The following is a 20,403-nucleotide window of genomic DNA, read 5'->3' as shown; positions in this document are numbered from 1 at the left end:
ATGTGTCGCCCGCACATGAGCCAGTCCAGGGGTACTGGTAACGATCCCGCTCGAAAGATTCATGTGTCGCCCGCACATGAGCCAGTCCAGGGGCACCGGCAACGATCTCGCTCGAAAAAACCTCATGTGTCACCCGCACAGGAGCCAGCCCAGGTTAATATTATTCTTGAATACCATAAAAACCCATGTAATTTGTGCACTTTTTCCGCAAAAATAAAAATAAGCTTTAGGGGTTTCATAAATTACATGAGTAGATTGTTTACAGAATTTTTTCTGAAATTTTTTGTTGTTGGAAAAAGACGTACAAAATATAAACATTCGTACTGGAAGATGACTCATTTAATATTAGAATAGGTTTTTACAGAAAAAAAATAATAGCTTAAATATAATGAAGTTGACTTTTATTTATGCTGGATGGTATAATGCTTAGATTTTCTGTATAAATTTACTAAAACTATTAAATGGTTAACTACTTTCTGAAGTCTGACATTCATGCTGGTAAATACAGTCTGGGCCATATTTTACACTATTTGGAGTTTCTACCTATCGCAATGGAGCACCATTGACATACATAGTAATATGGATATTCCTGACTGAAAAAAATGTAATGATATGGATAATCTTGATTGTATGTTTTTTATTTTTGCTTGTTTATTACTAGGCACAGTTTTAAGTTTGTCGTACTGTTTACGCTAATTTCGAACATTAGCTTCATCAACATTAAAATGCCTTCCAGCAGCTCTACTGCCATGTTCAAATGCATATTCAACATATTTAATTTTTCCTTCACAGTAAACGATTCATAAGTTCTGACAATAACAGTCACGACAAATTTTTAAGTTTGCTTGACATTTTATAAGTGTGAAAGGGATTAAAATTTTGATATTCCGTATCAAAGGTTCCGACAAGAATAGGTGGAAAAGAATTTTGTTTACAAAATAGGTTGAGTAAAGTGTCATCCAAGCTGATGTTTATTGGTAATTAAACTTAATTTGCTACACCTGTACATATTTATCAACTTTGTTTTTGTTGGTAATTCCTATCAACAACTTTTCCTGTGATCATGATTTGAGAAGACATACAGCAGTATGCTAAAGATCGGACATAATCACTTGCAAGAAATGTAAAATAAAGTTTATTATAAACAACACAAACACTTTGTAATTTAACAGCTTTCAATGTGATACTCGTTAAATAGAAATTATTTTTATTTAATGAAAATTGAATAAAATCTAATCATAAGTAAGTGAATTTCTGCTAAATACAACTAAATTGAAAACCTTTTTTCCCTGGCTATATCAGCAATTCTGAAAACTTTGGGGTGTGAATTTTACTGGAGTTGAAGCTTTTTTTAACAAAATTTATCTTGAAAATCACCTGCATAAATTACACAGATTCGCAAATTATATGGGTTTTTACAGTAGTTGTAAGGTGACAGCAGTAGTGTGTCTGTGGATTTCAGAGGGTTGAAGTTCGAGGTGTAGTGGTGGACACAATATGGGTAACAGAAGAAGGAGACAAATGAGTTGAAAGTGCTTTAGTGGAGGAGGCATGAAACCAGCCAGCTGCAAGGAGTAGAGGCTACAATAGTAATGTTAGAAAAAGTATAAAGAGACAACATGTCTGTGGGTAAGAAGCTGGAGTATATTGGTGAGCAACTTCATCTCAAACCACATTAATTTATGATGTGGTTTAAGATATCATCCATATGTAAGACAGCATTACTGTCCCAAATATGGGAACAGTACTTCATTGCATGTTTCACTTGAGCTTTGTAGAGAGTTAGTAACTATTAGGGATTGGAGTTTTTCTGGCTTTGAAGAGGAAAGCTAGTCTTTATGATGCAGTCTTTGTTATGTTGAGGATGTGCCTTTGTTAAGAGAGATTCTTAGAGATGGAGAAATCTAGCATTAGTAGCAACCTTGAGCATTTTGGCTGTGTGCTGTTCATGTTTCATGGGTGGGGCATTATTGTTTTCCTGACAGTTGTAGTGATTGTGTCTCTGTACTGTCGGAAGTGACAAGATTAGCAAATCATTGTTGGAAAATATTTCCAAGGTCTCTGCTGATGGAATCAGTGCAGATTTTGGTGCGTGTTGTTTAGTTTACATTTGGATGATGTTTAGAGAAAGACGGTTAGGAAGGAATGAAGTATAGTACCTTATGTTGTTGGGGATGATAGCAAATAGGTCATTGATATATATAAAGAAGAGTGTGAGTTGCAAAACTGAATCTTGGGGCATACCAAGGGTGATAGAGTGTAGTTCAGAGAGAGCTCCACCAGCAGACTTTGCTATGATGTTAGCTGACTGTTTAATATTGGCAACATATACTTTAGAACAAATCACTTGTTAAAAGCATACAAGAAAAAAATTAAATTAAACTTTCTCATTGAACATTTCAAATAAATTTAATTCTATTATGTTGAAAATTAGTTGTTTGTTTATAATTAATTTTACAAACTTGAGTTTGGATATGTTAAGTAGCAATTTCAATAAAGAAACATTCAGATTAGAAGAATAAAACACATCCAACAATATCAGCGTCAAAAAGTTCTCAAACCTCTGTGTTAAAGCTATAAATAGATCAGCTTTAATGCAATGTGACTTAGAATATTTTCAACAATGAAAGACAAGTTAACAAACAGAATCTTTGTGTTGTCACTCGACCTGCTAGAAATAGCAGCAAAATCTTAAATTCACACACCAACATCATTACTATTTAACATCGGTTTTTAATGCTGGCATGGGTTTGACCAGAGCTGGTAAGGCTGAGGACTGCACCAAGCTTCACTGTCTGTTCTGGCATGGTTTCTATGACTGAATGCCTTTCCTAACACCAGCCATTTCACAGAGTGTACTTTTTATGTGATACCAGCAATTTTAAGACACAATGTTGTCTTAGAAAGAAATGAAGAACACTTGGATCATATAGTCATGAACAACAACAAATCAACAAATAGAAAAGACAAGGAATCATAGAGAAAATAACATAAATGAAAGTAACAAAATTATAAAAACATAAGTAGAGGTAGAAAAGATTAAAGGAAATATCAAAATGAAATCAATCAAAAAAGAATGAATACATATATAAACCAAGTAATGGCTAAAATAGCACTGACAAAGAAATATGGAGATTATAAACACTGAGCTCTTCAACTAATCACCAGGATGCCATTGGTATTAAATTGACAAACATTGAAAGATCCTTTGCAAGTTTACCAACAACAAGCTGGGCTTGGAGACCAAAGGAGGAGCCTGTCAATATCTGATGGCCCTTCCTCACAAAAACAAAACAAAAAAACCTATTGTATTATTTTATATGTTTGTTTAATTTTTGTAAAGCCCTGTGGCAATAGTGACTTCCTCCTATTAAAATCGTATATCCGATTTTACTTACAGCTCCTCACAATGAGAAAATAGAAAAACAATAATAGACACAACAAAAGTTTGAGAAAGTCAGTTCAAGTGGCTTATGTGAAAGAATAACAATGCAACATGCAGGTGTTGTAAATGCATTCTAACATGTGTAAATCAGTTATAACTGATCTTGAAAAATCTGTAAGTCATAGAAAGAATGCTAATGATTGTGCAAATATGTTCTAACCAAATTTCAAACATATTTACAGAATTAAAAAAAAGTTTGAAATTAAATATAATGAATAAAGCATGGGTCAAAAGAGAAGGGTGCAAAATAGCAGAATACTTGATGCCAACTTGGCCAAAATCACTGGCATAAAAACTGTATTTTGATTAATGAGGTTGCAGGATTGACTGTATGTTTGAATGCTGTTAAGTAGTTAGTTAAAAATTTTGATTTCTTGTAGAAACACCATAATATTTGAAGGTAAATTACAAAGAAATGAAGGAGTTAGACCAATTCCCCATAGACTTTAATGATAAAAATTTTGCAACAGTGACTGTCTGTTCACTGAAATCTTTACAACTGTTATATTTATTAACTGGTTTATTCCAAAGGGATTCATTATCACCTATTCTGTTTATCCCTAGCTCCTTAAAGTTAGATTTCAACTGTACCATCTATTAGAAATTGAAAACAAACCTGTGAATTGGCCACATACTGTACATGGATGACATGCATTAAATATGAAGCACAGCCAATGAAATAGAAACATTAAACAGTCAAAAAATTGAGAGACAAAATAGAGATATCATTTGGTGTGGGCAAATATGTAAGATCCCACCTCATGATTGGTGAGCATTAGCTACAGTTTTGTAAGCTGGGCAGCAATTATCACAAGAAATATAGGAACTTGAATGCTGTGGTGTTTATCTACACCTAGGTGTACTGGAGAAGGACTAATTAGAACACCAAGGAGTAGAAACTTATCAGAAAAGAACTTCATTAGATAATCCAAAAGGTTCTAGGCACTAAGTTTAATGCAAAGAGCAAGTTCATAGCTATCAATACAACTGCTACTCTAATTGTACAGTTCAATAAAAAACAGCTAAAAATTGAGTAAGATTCAACAATTTGATAGAATAAAAAAGGAGTTAACCATAATGCAAAAAGTTCATTACTCCAAAGTAGACATACATTGGCTTTACTTTGATAGAAAGTGCATAAATGAGGTCTGGTCTAGATACAAGCAAGTTAAATAGTCTCTAGCTGAAATGGATACTTAACTTCAAAGCAAAAGACAATGAACCAATAAGAGAGCATCTATGAAGCTGTTTAACATACGAGAAGGAACTGTTATATTCTCTCAAATTACACTACCATCATCATCATCATCGTCGTTTAACGTCCGCTTTCCATGCTAGCATGGATTGGACGATTTGACTGAGGACTGGTGGACCAGGAGGCGACACCAGGCTCCAATCTGATTTGGCAGAGTTTCTACAGCTGGATGCCCTTCCTAACGCCAACCACTCCGAGAGTGTAGTGGGTGTTTTATGTGCCACCGGCACAAGGGCCAGTCAGGCAGAACTGGCGACGGCCACGCTCGAAATGGTGCGTTTTACGTGCCACCTGCACAGGAGCCAGTCCATCGGCATTGGCAACGATCTCGCTCGAATGTCTTTTCACATGCCACTGGCACAAGTGCCAGGGAAGGAAAAAAGGACATATTGAATAATCTAGTCTGAGATAAACTATATTTGTAAAAGAAACTGGATGAGCATAGTTAGAATATCCTTGATCATAAATGTCTATTTGGTCAGAGTTGACTTGGAGCCTAAATAACATTAGGAGCAGCTGCTAGATGTTAGTTACAAGATAATAATAAATAGTTATTCACTGAGTGTAGACAGAGGGAGAAATACAGAGAGTGGACAGAATGATACTGTTATTACAGCCATAGTCGTGGAAAGAAATTTCACACAAAGTACAATAAAACCAACTTAAGACAAACTGGCCAGAGAAAACTCGGTATGAATTATCTCCAAAGAATTAACAAAAGGGATGGACTTTAGTTTTCACCAACTAATTCACTCATAAGGATTTGGTCGGCTCAAGACTAGAGTAGGGGATGCAATGGGAAGCAAACAATAGAAGAAAAAACAATAGTGACTCACCAAAGAGAAGTATTAAATCAAATGCATCATAGTCTGATGATGGCTTAGCTGCCTGAAACTTCAAAGCCACTGACAATACTATTCTTGTTAAAGAATAGAGACACAACATTTAGACATTATAGAGACCACACATAGTAATAGATAGATCAAGCATCAGCTGAAAACACTAATGGAACAATAGCACCTACCTTCACCACACCAGGCAACATGACGACTAAAGACAGAATGAGAGGAAAAAAAAAGACAGATGCCAATAGCATAATACATAAACCCATATATACACACAAGCACAAAAGACACACAAACCTAAGATGAAATGGGAAAAAAAATTGATATATAAGTAAATAAATGAAAAAACAACTACATAAAGGACACAGATACAAACAGTATAATAAACACACCCACACACACACAAAATACAGACATGAGTACACATATGCACACACATACATAGATACAGACGCAAAAGCATTTGTAGATAAGGATACACACCATAGAAAGACAGAATGGACTAAACAGGACAAGAGGAGACACATGGGATGGAGAGTCACTGAAGAGGTTACAGGATGTGTGATGAAAGATTTCCAGACAAAGGACATAAAAATAAGAATGATAATAAATCTGAAGTGAAAAATGAATATATAGTGCCTGTGTTTATTTGGCAAAAAAATTAAATAAATAAAACTTTAGGTGATGCTCCAGCATGGCTGCGGTCAGATGACTGAAACAAGTAAAAGAATAAAATAAAAAATAACCATCCTGAAATATAATAATAAATATTTTACTCTAATCCTTCAGATTAATGTAAAATTGTTTTTACTATAACTGAATATAAACACAAGCATTAATATAATAACTCTGTTCTGATGTGAGTGTTTTTGTAACAACTGAAAAACAGGAAAAGGTGCAGCAACACCCAAAACACTTGTCTATGAAAAACATACCAATATCAAGCAAAAAGGATTAGCTGAAAACACTATGACAAAGAACAAAGTTTCATCAAAAGACTCCAATAGAAAATTTATCACAAGGAAGAAGATGGAATGGAAGAACAGCTCACCAACAACTATGAATTAAGAAGATCAAATGTCCATCACCCAACTCATTGTTACAATCCTTTGAAGATGACCTGTTCACCAAACCCTTGAAAATCCCAATACAAAAAAGTAAATTCTCAAAGCAAAGGATTAAATAGAATAATAACCAACAATGGTAATAACTAGTGATACATCCACTAATCAAAAGACACCTTTTAACTACCTACATTCTTTTGTGAAACCCCCCAAAAACAATCCCATGACCTGGAGCTGACACACCTACGAATCTGTTTACAATGTTCCGCATGCATAAATAAATTCTGAATAATAAGATAGCCCTAAATTGAATGGAGAAAAAATTTCTCTATAACAACTCTCCATCACAACCTAATTACCATTCAATAGAATTTTACCTACCTGGCTATATAAAGTGAAGATTAACTCAACTGCATAACAGTCTGGCCAAAACTTCAAAGTCACTGTCAATACTATTTTTGTTACAGAATAATATATATATATATATATATATATATATATATATATATGTATATACATACATACATATATGGCTCAAAACAGTTTGATTCAAATTCTGTAATACTTAAAGTTTCAAAGCTCGTGAAGCTTATCCAGCTTTGAAACTTTAAGTAGCATGGAATTTGAATCAAACTGTTTTGATCCATACATCTCCCAATAAATGTGTTGAGTGCCCTTCTTTCATTTGTTCACTCACTTGTGTGTATACACACACTGGACTGCTTTCAGTTTCTGTGTACCAATTCCACTCACAATGCTTTGGTTGGCCTAGGGCTATAGAAGACATTTGTTCAAGGAGTCACACAGTGGGACTCAACCTGGAACCATGGTTTGGGAAGCAAACTTCTTACCACACAGCCACTCCTATTTACATATATATAATATATCTTTATAAATAGTATATATGTGCATATGTGACTGTAGGGAAAAATTATCTCAAACATTCCATGACATGAAAATCAAGTTCTAACTCTGGTATGTTCTATGAAGTAACAAATACTAGTTTTACTTGATTATTTACTTGAATTAAAATTGTTAATATAATCCTAATATATAGGGCAGTGGATTAGAAAAAACATTAGGGCATTTTTTTTTTTTTTTGGTTCAAAGCTTGTTAAGACTAACAATATTTCATCCTTCTGAGATCAGTACCAATCAAGTACCAGGATAAAGTTAAGCTAACCCCACCACACAAATTCAAGGGCATTGTACTTGCATTAGACATTTTTCGGAGTCATTGTCAATGATATTGTTGTATAAGAATAGTGAAATTGTAACCCATCGGATAAATGTAAAGTTGTTTTTATTATAACTGAACATGAAAACAAACATGTCATCATCATATATATTTTAATCTTGTTTTACTGAGAATTTGACAACATTCCTACCATGAAAAACTCATCCTGTATGCACTTTAGGTGGCAAAGAAGCAAATGAGAAAGCACAGAGTTGTGAGGTTCTTTTAGTCCTGTGTATTTGATGATTTATCACTTCTGGTACCATAAGAAAATGGACCCAAGTACACTCTGTAAACTGGTTGATAATAGGCAATAGCATCCAGCCATTGAAACCAAACCAAACCAAACTGCCAGGTATGAGTACCAGTCTATGAGAACAGTATTTTCCCAAAATGAAATGTTTGTGATTGTGACATCCCAGCCAACAGATATCAGCATGAAAAATGGATATATGATGATATGATGACGATACTCATAAATTTATCTGACCTTATATTAAATGTCAGAATGATTTTAAATACAAAAGTAAGATATCCATTGCAAATGAAACTTTTTTCAACTATCCGAGTAACTTGGGACTTATAAAAGGAAAAATTTTATATTATTCAAAATGTATGAAACAAAGGCTAACTAAAAGTCTGAAAACAAGCATGGATGTTTTGAACAAACTTATGAAAATGCTTTGGACAGACAAAGGGTTAATAGAATTCTAATTGAAGTCAAACTTTTGTTTCAAGTGTTTTAAGACCAAAGATAAACCTATAAAAATTCTTCACATGTAATAATTATACTTCCTTGATTGATTTCTCAATGTATAACACTATGTTCACCTGTTAATAGGGTTTCCATCAGTCAAAGTTGACCATGTGTACAAATCTTCCCTCTCTACATACATTCTTGATGCTTATATAAGAGAAAGGTTGATGAGTCGATACAACTTGGCATCTTGCCCATCTGTCTGGCAGTTTCACCAATCCATCTGTGTAATCTTTTATTTTCTGTGCATATGAGTTTCCTGAATTACATATTGCCCATATTTATTCCTATATTAATCAAGTTTTGATGAAATTAACAATCTCAAAGAACTATAAGCTGTAAAATTTTCTCAATTGTTTACCAATGATTATATCTTCTTCAGACATATATGCAATGCAAATATATTGCATGTTCCCAAAGTATGTACTGAAAGCTGGAATTTAATGTTGGATCTTAGGTGATGCCTTACTATAGTATTTATATTTGTATGAAGGGAAAGGCACAAGGCAGCCAGTTAGTAGTCAGATGAATATAACAAACCAGAGAGATGGTCAGACTAGAGTATAATAAAAACAAAAATATTTCTGACCATGCAAATATACAAATGGATGGACAGAACTATAAAGCCACATGGTTTCTGAACACATAAAACAGATGGTTTCCCATTGACTTCTGAAATTCAGTTTTTTTCTCCTCCAAAAGCATTTGAACTTGGTAGATATTCATAGTCAGGTGGATTAAGCCCTTTTGAGAGTTGTTACAGCAAAATGGAAATTAAAACACTTCTCTTTATTGGAAAAGGTTTTATTTCTACCAAAAACAATGACTTCAGAGGATCTGGATGAAGGGAATAACAGTAAAAATACTAAAGGAATGCAGTAATAACATAAGTACTCAAGAACATTAGACTGGCAACACAATATTTAAAGGATAAGTGTTATCCCTGGCTACCAGTTGGCTGTCTTACATCATTTTCTTCATAAAGATACTGCACACATTTTGGTACAACCACTTCTCTTTTGCCTATAGAATGTAAACAGTGTTCACTTCCATATCAATCCTCTTCCTCTGATGATTCCACTCTTGCAGCAATTCTTTTCTATTTTGTACATTCTTAATTTTGAAATCATAAGCTATCTGGCTGCTTGTTATTTAGTCTTGGATCAACACAAACTGTATGCAGGACCACATTATCCCAGGTGTTCTGCTCCTTTTGAAATGAAAGGGTGTGGATTAAAAGAAATTTGGCTCCTCAGTGCCGCTGGACTGGCTCCTGTGCAGGTGGCACATAAAAAACACTTTTTTGAGCGTGGCCGTTGCCAGTACCGTGTGACTGGCCCTCGTGCTGGTGGCACGTAAAAGCACCTACTACACTCTTGGAGTGGTTGGCATTAGGAAGGGCATCCAGCTGTAGAAACTCTGCCAGATCAGATTGGAGCCTGGTGCAGCCTTCTGGCTTGTCAGTCCTCAGTCAAATTGTCCAACCCATGCTAGTATGGAAAGCGGATGTTAAACGATGATGATGATTTCTAGCAGGTTGAACAACTGCAAAGAGGCTCTTAGGTCTTGATTCTAGAAAAATTGTGTTCAAAAAAAGGGTATTCTAAATCTATAACATTAATTGGAATATTTCATGTAAGATCCATTTCTTCCCAGCTTGCTTTCACCTATTCTGTACCAAGTGTCCTTTGGCAGTCCAAGTGTTTATTTCCTAAGTGATGTTAATCTTAGTGCTAATTTTGGTACCCTATCCTGGTCCATTCTAAATGCATCTGAGCTACTGACATTCGGATCAGACTATTGCAGTCGTGCACTTTCCTCATTTGAAGGTTTGCAGAGATAAAAGATGTGTAAGATTCTCTACTGGTGTCCTTTATAGAAAGCATTGATTTTACTCATGCCTCCTTTATCATGTGCCATCATTCAGAATCATACATTTGGTCAAATTTGTCATTGTAATTACAAATTCAACTCTTAATGCTAAGACTATATTGCCTTCACTCTCAGATCAACATGATGTTAAATTAGCATAGCTGAGTGGATGGTGTTACATGAGCTAAACATAGGAAGATTGAAAACGAAGTGGGAAGAGTAAGAAATTTATATTATTAGAAATAAGTAGAAAGTAAGGGATTCAATAAGGTTCTCTATGCTGTAAGCAAAAAGAGGCAAATATTTTGATGTGATACCAACACTAAATGAGTTTTATTACTTTTCTCAGCTATATTTTAATTCTATGAATGACAGGCAAAATCGGTCTCAAAATTAACAGAAGCAAACGGGAGATTATTATTTGAAAGATAAATGTGTATATGTCAATATTTTAAGCTAACAAATATCATTTCTATATATAAAACGATTCTAAACTGAAACGCAGTTTGCACGAACAAGGAAGCAAAAAGGGAAAGCTGTGTCAGAAACAACACTGACAGAACCTTCAGTGTAAGTGAAAAGAAAAGGCATAAATATGTACGTTCAAGTGGTTGTTAAATAAGAAATGAACAAGATAGTAAAATCTAAGTTAATCTTTTTAATAACGACCCGTTTTAAGGGCACCTCTGGTTCCTATGTGATAAAAAAAAAACCTATTCATATTTCAATTAAAATCGTCCATTTTCTTTTCCGTTAGGTTCCAAGCATTAATGTGGTTAATTAAATTTTTACCAATATTTGTCCAAATTCTTGATTATTTTAAAATTTAAATTGAAACATGTAAGCAGTGTATGTCCTAAGAAATATTGCCATGAAGACTTGTAATAAGCAGCGGAGTCAGTTACGGAGGTTATTTGAAACATGGTTATAAAGGCAATGAAGGAAAGGAATGGAGGCAAGGCCGAGACATTATTAACAAATTCGGTCAAGATGTTACCTAAACCTCTGTTCGATCCAATGCTATTCATTATAATTCTTGAAGATATAATAAGGAAGTTCAGCATTGAATGTCCTTGGACATTTTCAAAGCTGACGATCTGTTCTCATTGCAGAACATATCAAAGAGCTGCAGTAAAAGTTCCAAGCATACTAGAAATGTAGAAACTTGAGAGACATTAGTTGAGCCTATCCATTTAATTAGCTGTCAACTTTAGTGTAAGGTTAAAGGCCAGGGAAAAGAGAAAGTGGCTCCACAGATGTATGCAGAAGAGGCAGCTTTCAAGTAGACTCTTAGTTAAGAAAGTGCTTTAAGTTCGAACGTGGAAGGTGTAGAAGATCATAGAAAACAGACTCATGAAGAAGGGTTCCTCTCAGCACGTAAGAACATGCGGATGAATTGATGGTGATAATAATAAAAGTACTTTGAACGCTGGGCAAAATGCCGAGCGTCATTTCATGTTTTGAGTTCAAATTCCACCGAGGTCGACTTTGACTTTTCGGAGTCGATATAATCAACTAGGTCCCTGTCCCAAATTTCAGACGTTGTGCCTAATAGAAAATATTATTAAGCAATGTGTATATTCCGTTAAGAAGACAGTAGTATGGATTCAATAATAACAAGATGAGACATAAAATCTAATAAATATAACCAGACGTTAAGATCCAACAAACAATACAAATATATCTTATAAAATAAAATAATATTAAAAGTTCACAACTGGTTATAATAATTAATATAATAAAAACTGATTCAATTTTAGTGTCCAAAGGACGCACAGTGGTGTAACTTATAAATTTTGTCGCAATTAACAAACGAAAGAAATTTTTATATTTCAACAAACACACTATGCCCCAATTAGCTTCACAACTTAGGAAAAACGAAATCATAGGTTAGTTTTAAAATTAGGTCAACTGGACCCAGACAGCAGTATTCAGTTTAATTAAAAATTCGCAACATTAACGAAGTTATAACATTTGCTGCTTACATTTATTACAGGTGTTAAGTTCAATACAATATTAAAATAAGATATGAAATACTTTTTCTCTCCCTCTAATTGCTTTCTATACAATAAAACCAGTACAATGAATTGCTAGATATTTGAAGAATCTCAAGATACACAGTCTATGTTTTTGATTTCAATAAATAACACCACTGCACTATGAATAAGGAATATTAAAATTGTCGATTTGCTGTTGTAGATCAGCCCCATGGCATTCCCTGACAGAAGAAATCGATCATTAAAAGTATTCTAGTCATGACCACTCTGTCTTTCATTTCAGACATGGAATATTTACGATCAAATTATTAATGATGTCCCCACCTCTTCTTTTTAAGACAGTAAGATGTATATTTGAAGCAGAATTGTTTTTTTTCTGTAGGTCGAGCGACAAACATAATGAGTTTCCCGACTTGGATCGGAATCTGTTCGTTAAGTAAACAAAAAAGATTATGTCAAATAATAAATTGAAAATAATAAGTGATTTGAGGTTTTGTTCAACATAAGCTGATATCGAAACAAAAACGTATACAATAAATATTAATAAAAAATCCACTGTATCATCATAGTATAGACAACAACCCCAAAACATTTCATTCGGTTGCGAACGTTTATCTTTGTAAAAGCTACGGTTTATATAACATGTTTCATCTCGTGCCAAAAAGGCACTTGTTACTTTTACACACCCATGGAATTTTGACAACTTAACAACATTGCTGTAAAAAAAAAAGGGGTGCATAAAGATGTTAAAAATACCTCAATAAAAAAAAAATTATTTCATGTATATAAATATGTATGTATATATATATATATATATATATATATATATATATATACATACATACACATAATGGCTAAGGGTTCGGCAGTACAATAAAATCAATGAGTTTCAATTTAAACTGATTTATTATGTATTAAATCAATCAGTTCACTTCATTTGTATTTCGAAATCTTTATACATTGTAAACAATTAAACTGAGGCAAAATATTACAAACATGCAATATTATATTTCATTGAAAAAAAAAAAAATAACGAATATCAAATATATTAAATCAAACTTAAGAAACTGGAAATGTTAATAAAGAAATATAATTCCTAGACTTTTAATTTTTAATAAATATAATCTTATAGATAAAATTTTATCATTTTCTAAACCCCACTTTCATAGACTTACACATTTCATAATTAGATAAACATAGGTTGAACTATATTTGAATGTCGAAACTTTACTCACCTAATATTTTTTATGGTAGTCTGATTGTTTTTATCTAAAGTACCTCCATCATCTTTAACACTAACATTTCTAAGATATCTTACAAAAACATCAGAAATACTTCTACGATGAAAGTAACGGTTTTTATTTATCTGGTTTTCATTTCTTTGCGAATAGCATTGACATTGAGTGACAAATATACACATTATTAATCCAATGGTGAAAAGTGAGTGTGGTGCCATGTTCACCATGACAAGAAACTTCCGACACAGCTGAACCATTGGCTTCTAATGACGTCATTCATCTTCCTCGACCCCAAAATGAGGCTCCATGTCTCTTAGCCATATTGTTTGTTCGTTTTGGTCGTCGTTTTCAATATTTCAGAAAATCATATTATATGGTGAAAAACCTCAATAATTATTAGATAAAATACGCTCTGGAATTATCGTGTCCGTCTACGATAACAGTAAGTAGTTTCTGCTTTTATAAATCGTGGATTTAACATTATTTTAATCGGTTAAACTTTGAAAAAAAAAGAAAGGAGAAAAATCGTTTCGTTAGATCTGATTTCTTTATTTCCACTTGCTTTTGTTATGTCAGTTCAATCAATGTTTGTATGTTTAAATTGTATATTTTACTGCTTGGGAAATAAAATTTGTATATCTTAATGCTTAGGCCATAAACTTTTCAGAATTTCGAAGAAGCAGTCTTTTGCCCTATTTGTGAAATAGCTATTGGCCTTCGGAGTGGTACTTGTCAGGGGGTCATGAAATGTGGCCATTAAAACAAAAACACATGCAAATGCACACACACGTGTGTTTGTATGTGTATGTGTGTGTATATCATATATATATATATATATAATCACTTTTTATTTTGAGATTAATAATATGTAATCAAATAAATCTGAATATAACAATGTCTGTGTGTAAGTAATGGCGATATATTATCGTCTCAAGGAGGAAAATCTCTTTGCACTCGCCATTGCAGCCAACTGCTTCCTCTCTGATATGGATTTTCTCGGCTATTTTAAAGAAATTTTGGTACTAACGAATATCAAATATAAGTACTAAGATTTCTTCATTTTGCAATTTTTTTTTTCAGAATTTTCCGCTTTGGAAATTTAAGCTGTTTACATAAGTTAAATTTCGTTAAGCATTCCTTATTAAAAAAATTTTAATTCTGAAATGTAATGAAGTGATCAATTTTTCAGTTTGTCGCTGTTTCGCAATACAATGATTCGTTGGGCAATTTTTCGGTATTCGTCGATTGCCGATTTGTTGTTTAGCAGATCAATATAAAAGCATTCCAGCTCTGATCATCCCATCTCTAGGTGTATCTTAGCTCGGTAGAGCGTGATTTAAGGAAAATTTGGCTGCGCTTTCTAGCTGGTTAAGCAGGTCAATCTGATCTTTGATCAGATTCATCGGAAGAATGTCAATAAGGATTGTTCAATATCTCTCAGACTGAATATTGTGATTTGAGGGAGGAGGGGGGGAAGCAGAATAAAATCAACAATCAAACAACACAGCAGTAACCATAAAGCATTGTTTAATGTTTTCTCCCTTTTTAAGCTGCTTGGGTGTGATCGAGGAAAGTTTAGCATCTATTTCTAGTGGTTTGAGCGACCACGTAAGTTTCCTCGTTGGCTCATAGATGACCTATTAGGACTGAGCTGGTGCTAAGTAAAACTATATCCCACAGATGAACTCGAACCAGCAATGTAGCTTATATGCAGTTGTTCGATCTTCTAGAAAATGCAATCAAATTTCCCTTCTTTCACATCCTAACCCTCTTGGAAACATCCACGTTGGACAATGTTGTCCTGCTTTCCTTGCACATAGGAAAAAGCTGATCACGACTGGAATGCCTTTAATCATAAAGTGTGCTCGATCAGGGTTGGTTGACCTATGACTAAACGACTCGAGAAAACGGGGAACCTTTCTGTCTTTTGATCTGATGGAAATAGCTGCAAGCCTACACCTTACACACTTGAAAAAAAATTGGACATATAGAAAAGATTTTTTTGCGAGCGTATTTTCCTTCCTACTTTTGCTGGGTCAGGTTGGACATAAGACTGAATAACAGCGCTGTTAACAAAATGTGTTGTTTTCTTAATTAAAAAAAAAAACATTTGTTTTTGCTTCTGTTAACTATTTAATCTTATCCCAGAGTTCATTTTATTGTGTGTGATATTTGTGTCGAATAATGTTTTTTTTTCCCCAGAATATCCTTATTTGATATGAAACTTAGTCAAGTAATTTCATTGTAGACGAAGCAACCATTATTTCCTATCGTTTCAATATTTCAATAGATAACTTGATTGTAAAGATAATATTATGGAATACAGTAGTATCTCGGTTTTCGAACACTTCTGACCAAAAGCACGATTTATTCGTGATCAGAGGCGTTCGTAAACCGAGGTACTACTGTATTAAATGAATATGAGAAAGACAGGAGATAAAGCACGATTTATTCGTGATAAGAGGTGTTCGAAAACCGAGGTGCTATGTATATTGCAAATTTGTTTTCCCGCTGTTTTTAGTTGATATAATATTTGTTCACTCCAGCTCTAATTTTTTACATAGCAGTGCCAAAAATTGTTAGAAAGGAATCAGTTTGAAAAATTGAATAGCAATTTTAACATTAACTGAAACTTTTAAAATGTAAAATCAAAATTTATTTTGCTTTATATAAATTTAATCTCAAGTTTAACGAAAATTAACTGTCCATCGGCTCAGCTCAGTACGAAAAGTACACCCCACTAAACGCTATGAAGGAGATTCCACGCTGCCGCTCAGCTTTTAGAACAAGCAACCGAATTCACACATGCATTCCAGAAGTTTCGGTTGTTTTTAAGGAGACGCGGTTACACGAGGTTGATCTGAATAGTTCATACGTCGACTATGAAGGAGTGTTGTGAAATCTTGTATGCATTAATGCCAGTCCTTCATTGTTTCTTTCTCGGTAAACTGACATCTGAGTGTTCAAAGGAGACTTCAGAAGTAACTAGTTGCTACTCTTCTTGAAAAAGAACAAAGTTTGGCATCGTGGTATTATCCAGTGACTGCAGAAAGAAGGATAGCCACCAAGGACATTCATGCTGACATGTTGCTACATCAGAGGATGACGTTCTAGCTTTATCAACAGCGCAAAAGTGGGCAGCTGACTTTTAGGAGGGGAAGAGAGAGTCTTGAAGATGATTCAAGGTCTGGACGTCCTGCAACTGCCACCGTCTAGGAAAACATTAATCGTATTCACCACATGGTGATAGATGAGAGGCGTTTGGCTATAAATCAAATAACTAATACTATTAGTATATCCCATGAGAGAGTTGAGAATGAACTTGGCATGAGGAAAGTTTCTGCTTGGTGGGTGTCACATCTGACACCTGATAAAAAGCTCATCAGGGTCATCACATCATTGGAAAATCTGACATTGTTTGAGGCAGATCCAGCTGGTTTCCTTGAATGTTTCCTTATCCAAGATGAGTGTTGGCTTCATCACTTCGGCTCAGAGACAATGAGATAATCCATGGAGTGGAAACACTCCTCTTCACCTACTCCAAAAAGGCCAAAGTCATTCCATGTGCAAAAAGGCCAGTCATTTCCATGTGCAAGCCTCAGTTTTTTTGGGATGCAAATGGCATTGTGTTTATTGACTATCTTCAAAAGGGCTACACCATTGATGGAGAGTTCTGTACCATCTTGCTGAACGAAAGGCTATCAAGACCATGTGCTCAGGAAAACTGATGAAAGGGGCCTTATTTCATCAGGACAATGCTCCAGAACATTGGTCCTTGGTTTCAGTGGCTGCTGTGCATGACTGGGCTTTGAACTAGTTGATCATGCTCCCTATTCTCTTAATTTGGCGCCATCTGACTATCATTTGTTCCCTAACATGAAAAAACATTTGACTGGGAATCAGTATTGTGATGATGATGACATATCTGCTGTTAATGACTTTTTTGAACAACAGGATGAAAGAAGTGTGTGGACTGCAAGGGGGACTATGTTGAAAAATAAACCTTATTTGATCACATTCCTTGAGAATATCTTGGTTAGCCTATGACCTTTTCAACCAACCCTTGTAGTTGTCTGAGGTTATTGTAATTTTAGTATATCATTACTATACATCTAATAACTTGACCTGTCAACATTTTTTATTCCAGGTTGAAGAAGACAGCTACTTTGAACACACCCTACTAAGCACTGCTTCTGACAGTTGACTAATTTACAGAGTGTAGTTGGGATGTACTGATAGTTTGAGAGCATGCTATGCCATAAAATTTGGTGTTAAACTGGGCAAAAACATAGCAGACACTTATGAAATGCTTCAGACTGCTTATGTATTAAACTTGTATGAGCTGAGCATCTGGTTTTTGCTGGCACAAGATGTTCAAGAATGGTAGATAAGTGATGAGAGGTATGGTAAGGAGAGGGATGTTAGAACGTCAGTGTTGAGAAATTTTTTGGATGAAGACCATCATATATCTATAAAGAAAATAAGCATGCAATTTGAAGTTGGTGTGGCAACTACACAGAATTGTTCATGAAGATCTGAACATGTGCAAAGTTTGTTCCCAGGGTGCTCAATGATGAACAGAAGAAAATATATGTAGGTAATAGCAGGGTAAAGGTTGAGCTCATTACTTCCAATCCAAGAGTACTTGTGTCTTTGGTGACCAGTGATGAAAGCCGGATCCACTGTTATGGCCCAGAAACCAAAAGATAGATGCCTAATGGAAGCATCTTGGTTTCCTCAGACCCAAGAAGGCCATGCAACTCAAATCCACTGAGAAGCTCATGATGATCCTCTTTTTTGGCAGCAAAGGCATCATCTACATCCACTATGTTCCTTCTGGCCAGGTAGTCATCAAAGAGTACTCTGTGGGTATTTTGAGGGAGTTAACGAAGAGATTTCATTGTAAAAGGCCAGAGCTCTTCCATTCAGCTTGGCACCTGCACCAGGACAATGCACCAATCCACAATCCCATCCTGATAACCTACTTGACAGAGATGGGCATCAAAACTGTCCCTCATCCTCCCTTGTATCTTAAGAGGAGGGACCAATGAGTCAATGGTTTTGCTCAGCACTACTGTTATAAAAAGTATTTTAAAGTAATATATCATGATTATCAGTTACATTAAGGACAATCAACTGGCAAAGTTATTAGAGCATCAAATACCGTGCAGTATTTGTTCCAATCCTCGCATTTTCAGTTCTCATTAATCTGATCTCTGCTTTGACTCTCAGTCTTCCTTCTGAGAGTCGATTTAATTATTTTGCAAGGAAGTGAAAATCTTGACACACTTTTTGGCAATGTCTATCCAGGTGAAAATGTTGAATATGCCTGCCCCATTTTTTTTTCCAAAAATTTCTTTGGACTTCTAAATTTTCAACTATGAGGATTACAGTTTTACCACTTCAAAGCTTTTATCTTCTGCAGACCACCCTTTGTTTGTCTTTTTAACATATTCCAAAATTTACTTTTTTCTGAATTTCATATTTAAAAATACAGAAATTGGTTCTGAAAAAATTTTTTTTTCCAGTATTTCAATTTTTTAACGTGGATAGCTTATAATTTTCCACTTTTATTTTACCATAAAAATGAAAGATTACCACAATTTACTTCAAAATGTTTTAAATGGCAGGATTGCAATTTCAACTATACAAAAGTGAAAGTAACTTTGATTTAAAAAGAAATTATTACTGCAAAGAATGTAGAAAATTTAATGTGCTGGGTTCTTGCACCTCATCTGAAAATGAGGAAGAAAAGGGGATGTGCATATATTTTAGTTACGATCTCGGTAACTTTGGCCACCCTTGACCAAACAAATTTATGACATTAGTAATTGGCTGTTATTTATCTCCAAAATGACCCTGATTAAGCAGACCTATGACCAGAAGCATTCAAGCTCTGATAGTCATCTTATTTTCATAAGTACTTCATCTAAAATGACCATTTTCAAAACAGTAGAAAATAGTTTGAAGAAAATTTGGCTGCTATTTCTAGCACCTTTTTAAAAGCTTCCCTGTATACATTTGGTATTATGTGATCAAGAGGTGGACAGGTTGTCAATTGGCACATAACTGTTGCTGTTTTTTAAGACTTCAGTGATACATATCCTTGCAAAGTGCTGGGGGCAGATATAATGGGAGGGTTTTTCAATAATGTGACCAGGTGTTTTGGTAGATGGAATCCAGACAAACAAGATTTAACTTCGGCTAATGTACTGATCAAGGTAATGAAAGTATAATAAAATAGATGGATAAGCAGTTGTTAACATCAAAGCATTTATTTATTAGCTATACAGAAGTGAATATAAACACATTTATGGTTATAATTATGCTTTGATCTGAATTAACAGCCAGTTCATCATTTTTTAAAAATTTTATTTTATCATATGCATTCTTTTTACATAGATCCATACGTGTATCTATTGATGTACACAAACATGCACACATGACACAAAGCAATCTCATATATATATCTATATATCATCATCATCATCATCATCATCATCGTTTAACGTCCGCTTTCCATGCTAGCATGGGTTGGACGATTTGACTGAGGACTGGTGAAACCGGATGGCAACACCAGGCTCCAGTCTGATTTGGCAGAGTTTCTACAGCTGGATGCCCTTCCTAACGCCAACCACTCAGAGAGTGTAGTGGGTGCTTTTACGTGTCACCCGCACGAAAACGGCCACGCTC

The 20,403-nt window shown here is 34.5% G+C and overlaps 2 protein-coding genes across 3 annotated transcripts in view; one reads left to right on the top strand and one right to left on the bottom strand.

Annotated features, from left to right (window-relative positions):
* Positions 1 to 13,967, bottom strand: part of LOC106878931 (sodium/hydrogen exchanger 8) — a 35,603-nt gene extending 21,636 nt beyond the window's left edge. Inside the window, exon 1 of the mRNA XM_014928295.2 lies at positions 13,708 to 13,967. Within this exon, the coding sequence (XP_014783781.1) occupies positions 13,708 to 13,967 (260 nt within the window). The remainder of the gene's footprint in view (positions 1 to 13,707) is intronic.
* A 44-nt stretch (positions 13,968 to 14,011) lies between these two features.
* LOC106878930 (uncharacterized) overlaps positions 14,012 to 20,403 on the top strand; it is a 42,679-nt gene continuing 36,287 nt past the window's right edge. Inside the window, exon 1 of one of the 2 annotated variants that reach the window (XM_014928294.2) lies at positions 14,012 to 14,152. The gene's annotated coding sequence lies outside the window, so the exon portion shown is untranslated. The remainder of the gene's footprint in view (positions 14,153 to 20,403) is intronic. The other variant, XM_014928293.2, reaches the window with a different exon arrangement.

Source organism: Octopus bimaculoides, chromosome 1, assembly GCF_001194135.2.
Source record: "Octopus bimaculoides isolate UCB-OBI-ISO-001 chromosome 1, ASM119413v2, whole genome shotgun sequence".
In the NCBI taxonomy this organism is placed as follows: Eukaryota; Metazoa; Mollusca; class Cephalopoda; order Octopoda; family Octopodidae; genus Octopus; species Octopus bimaculoides.
Note: the sequence above shows the minus strand (reverse complement) of the source record. Positions and strands in the feature narration are given on the sequence as shown.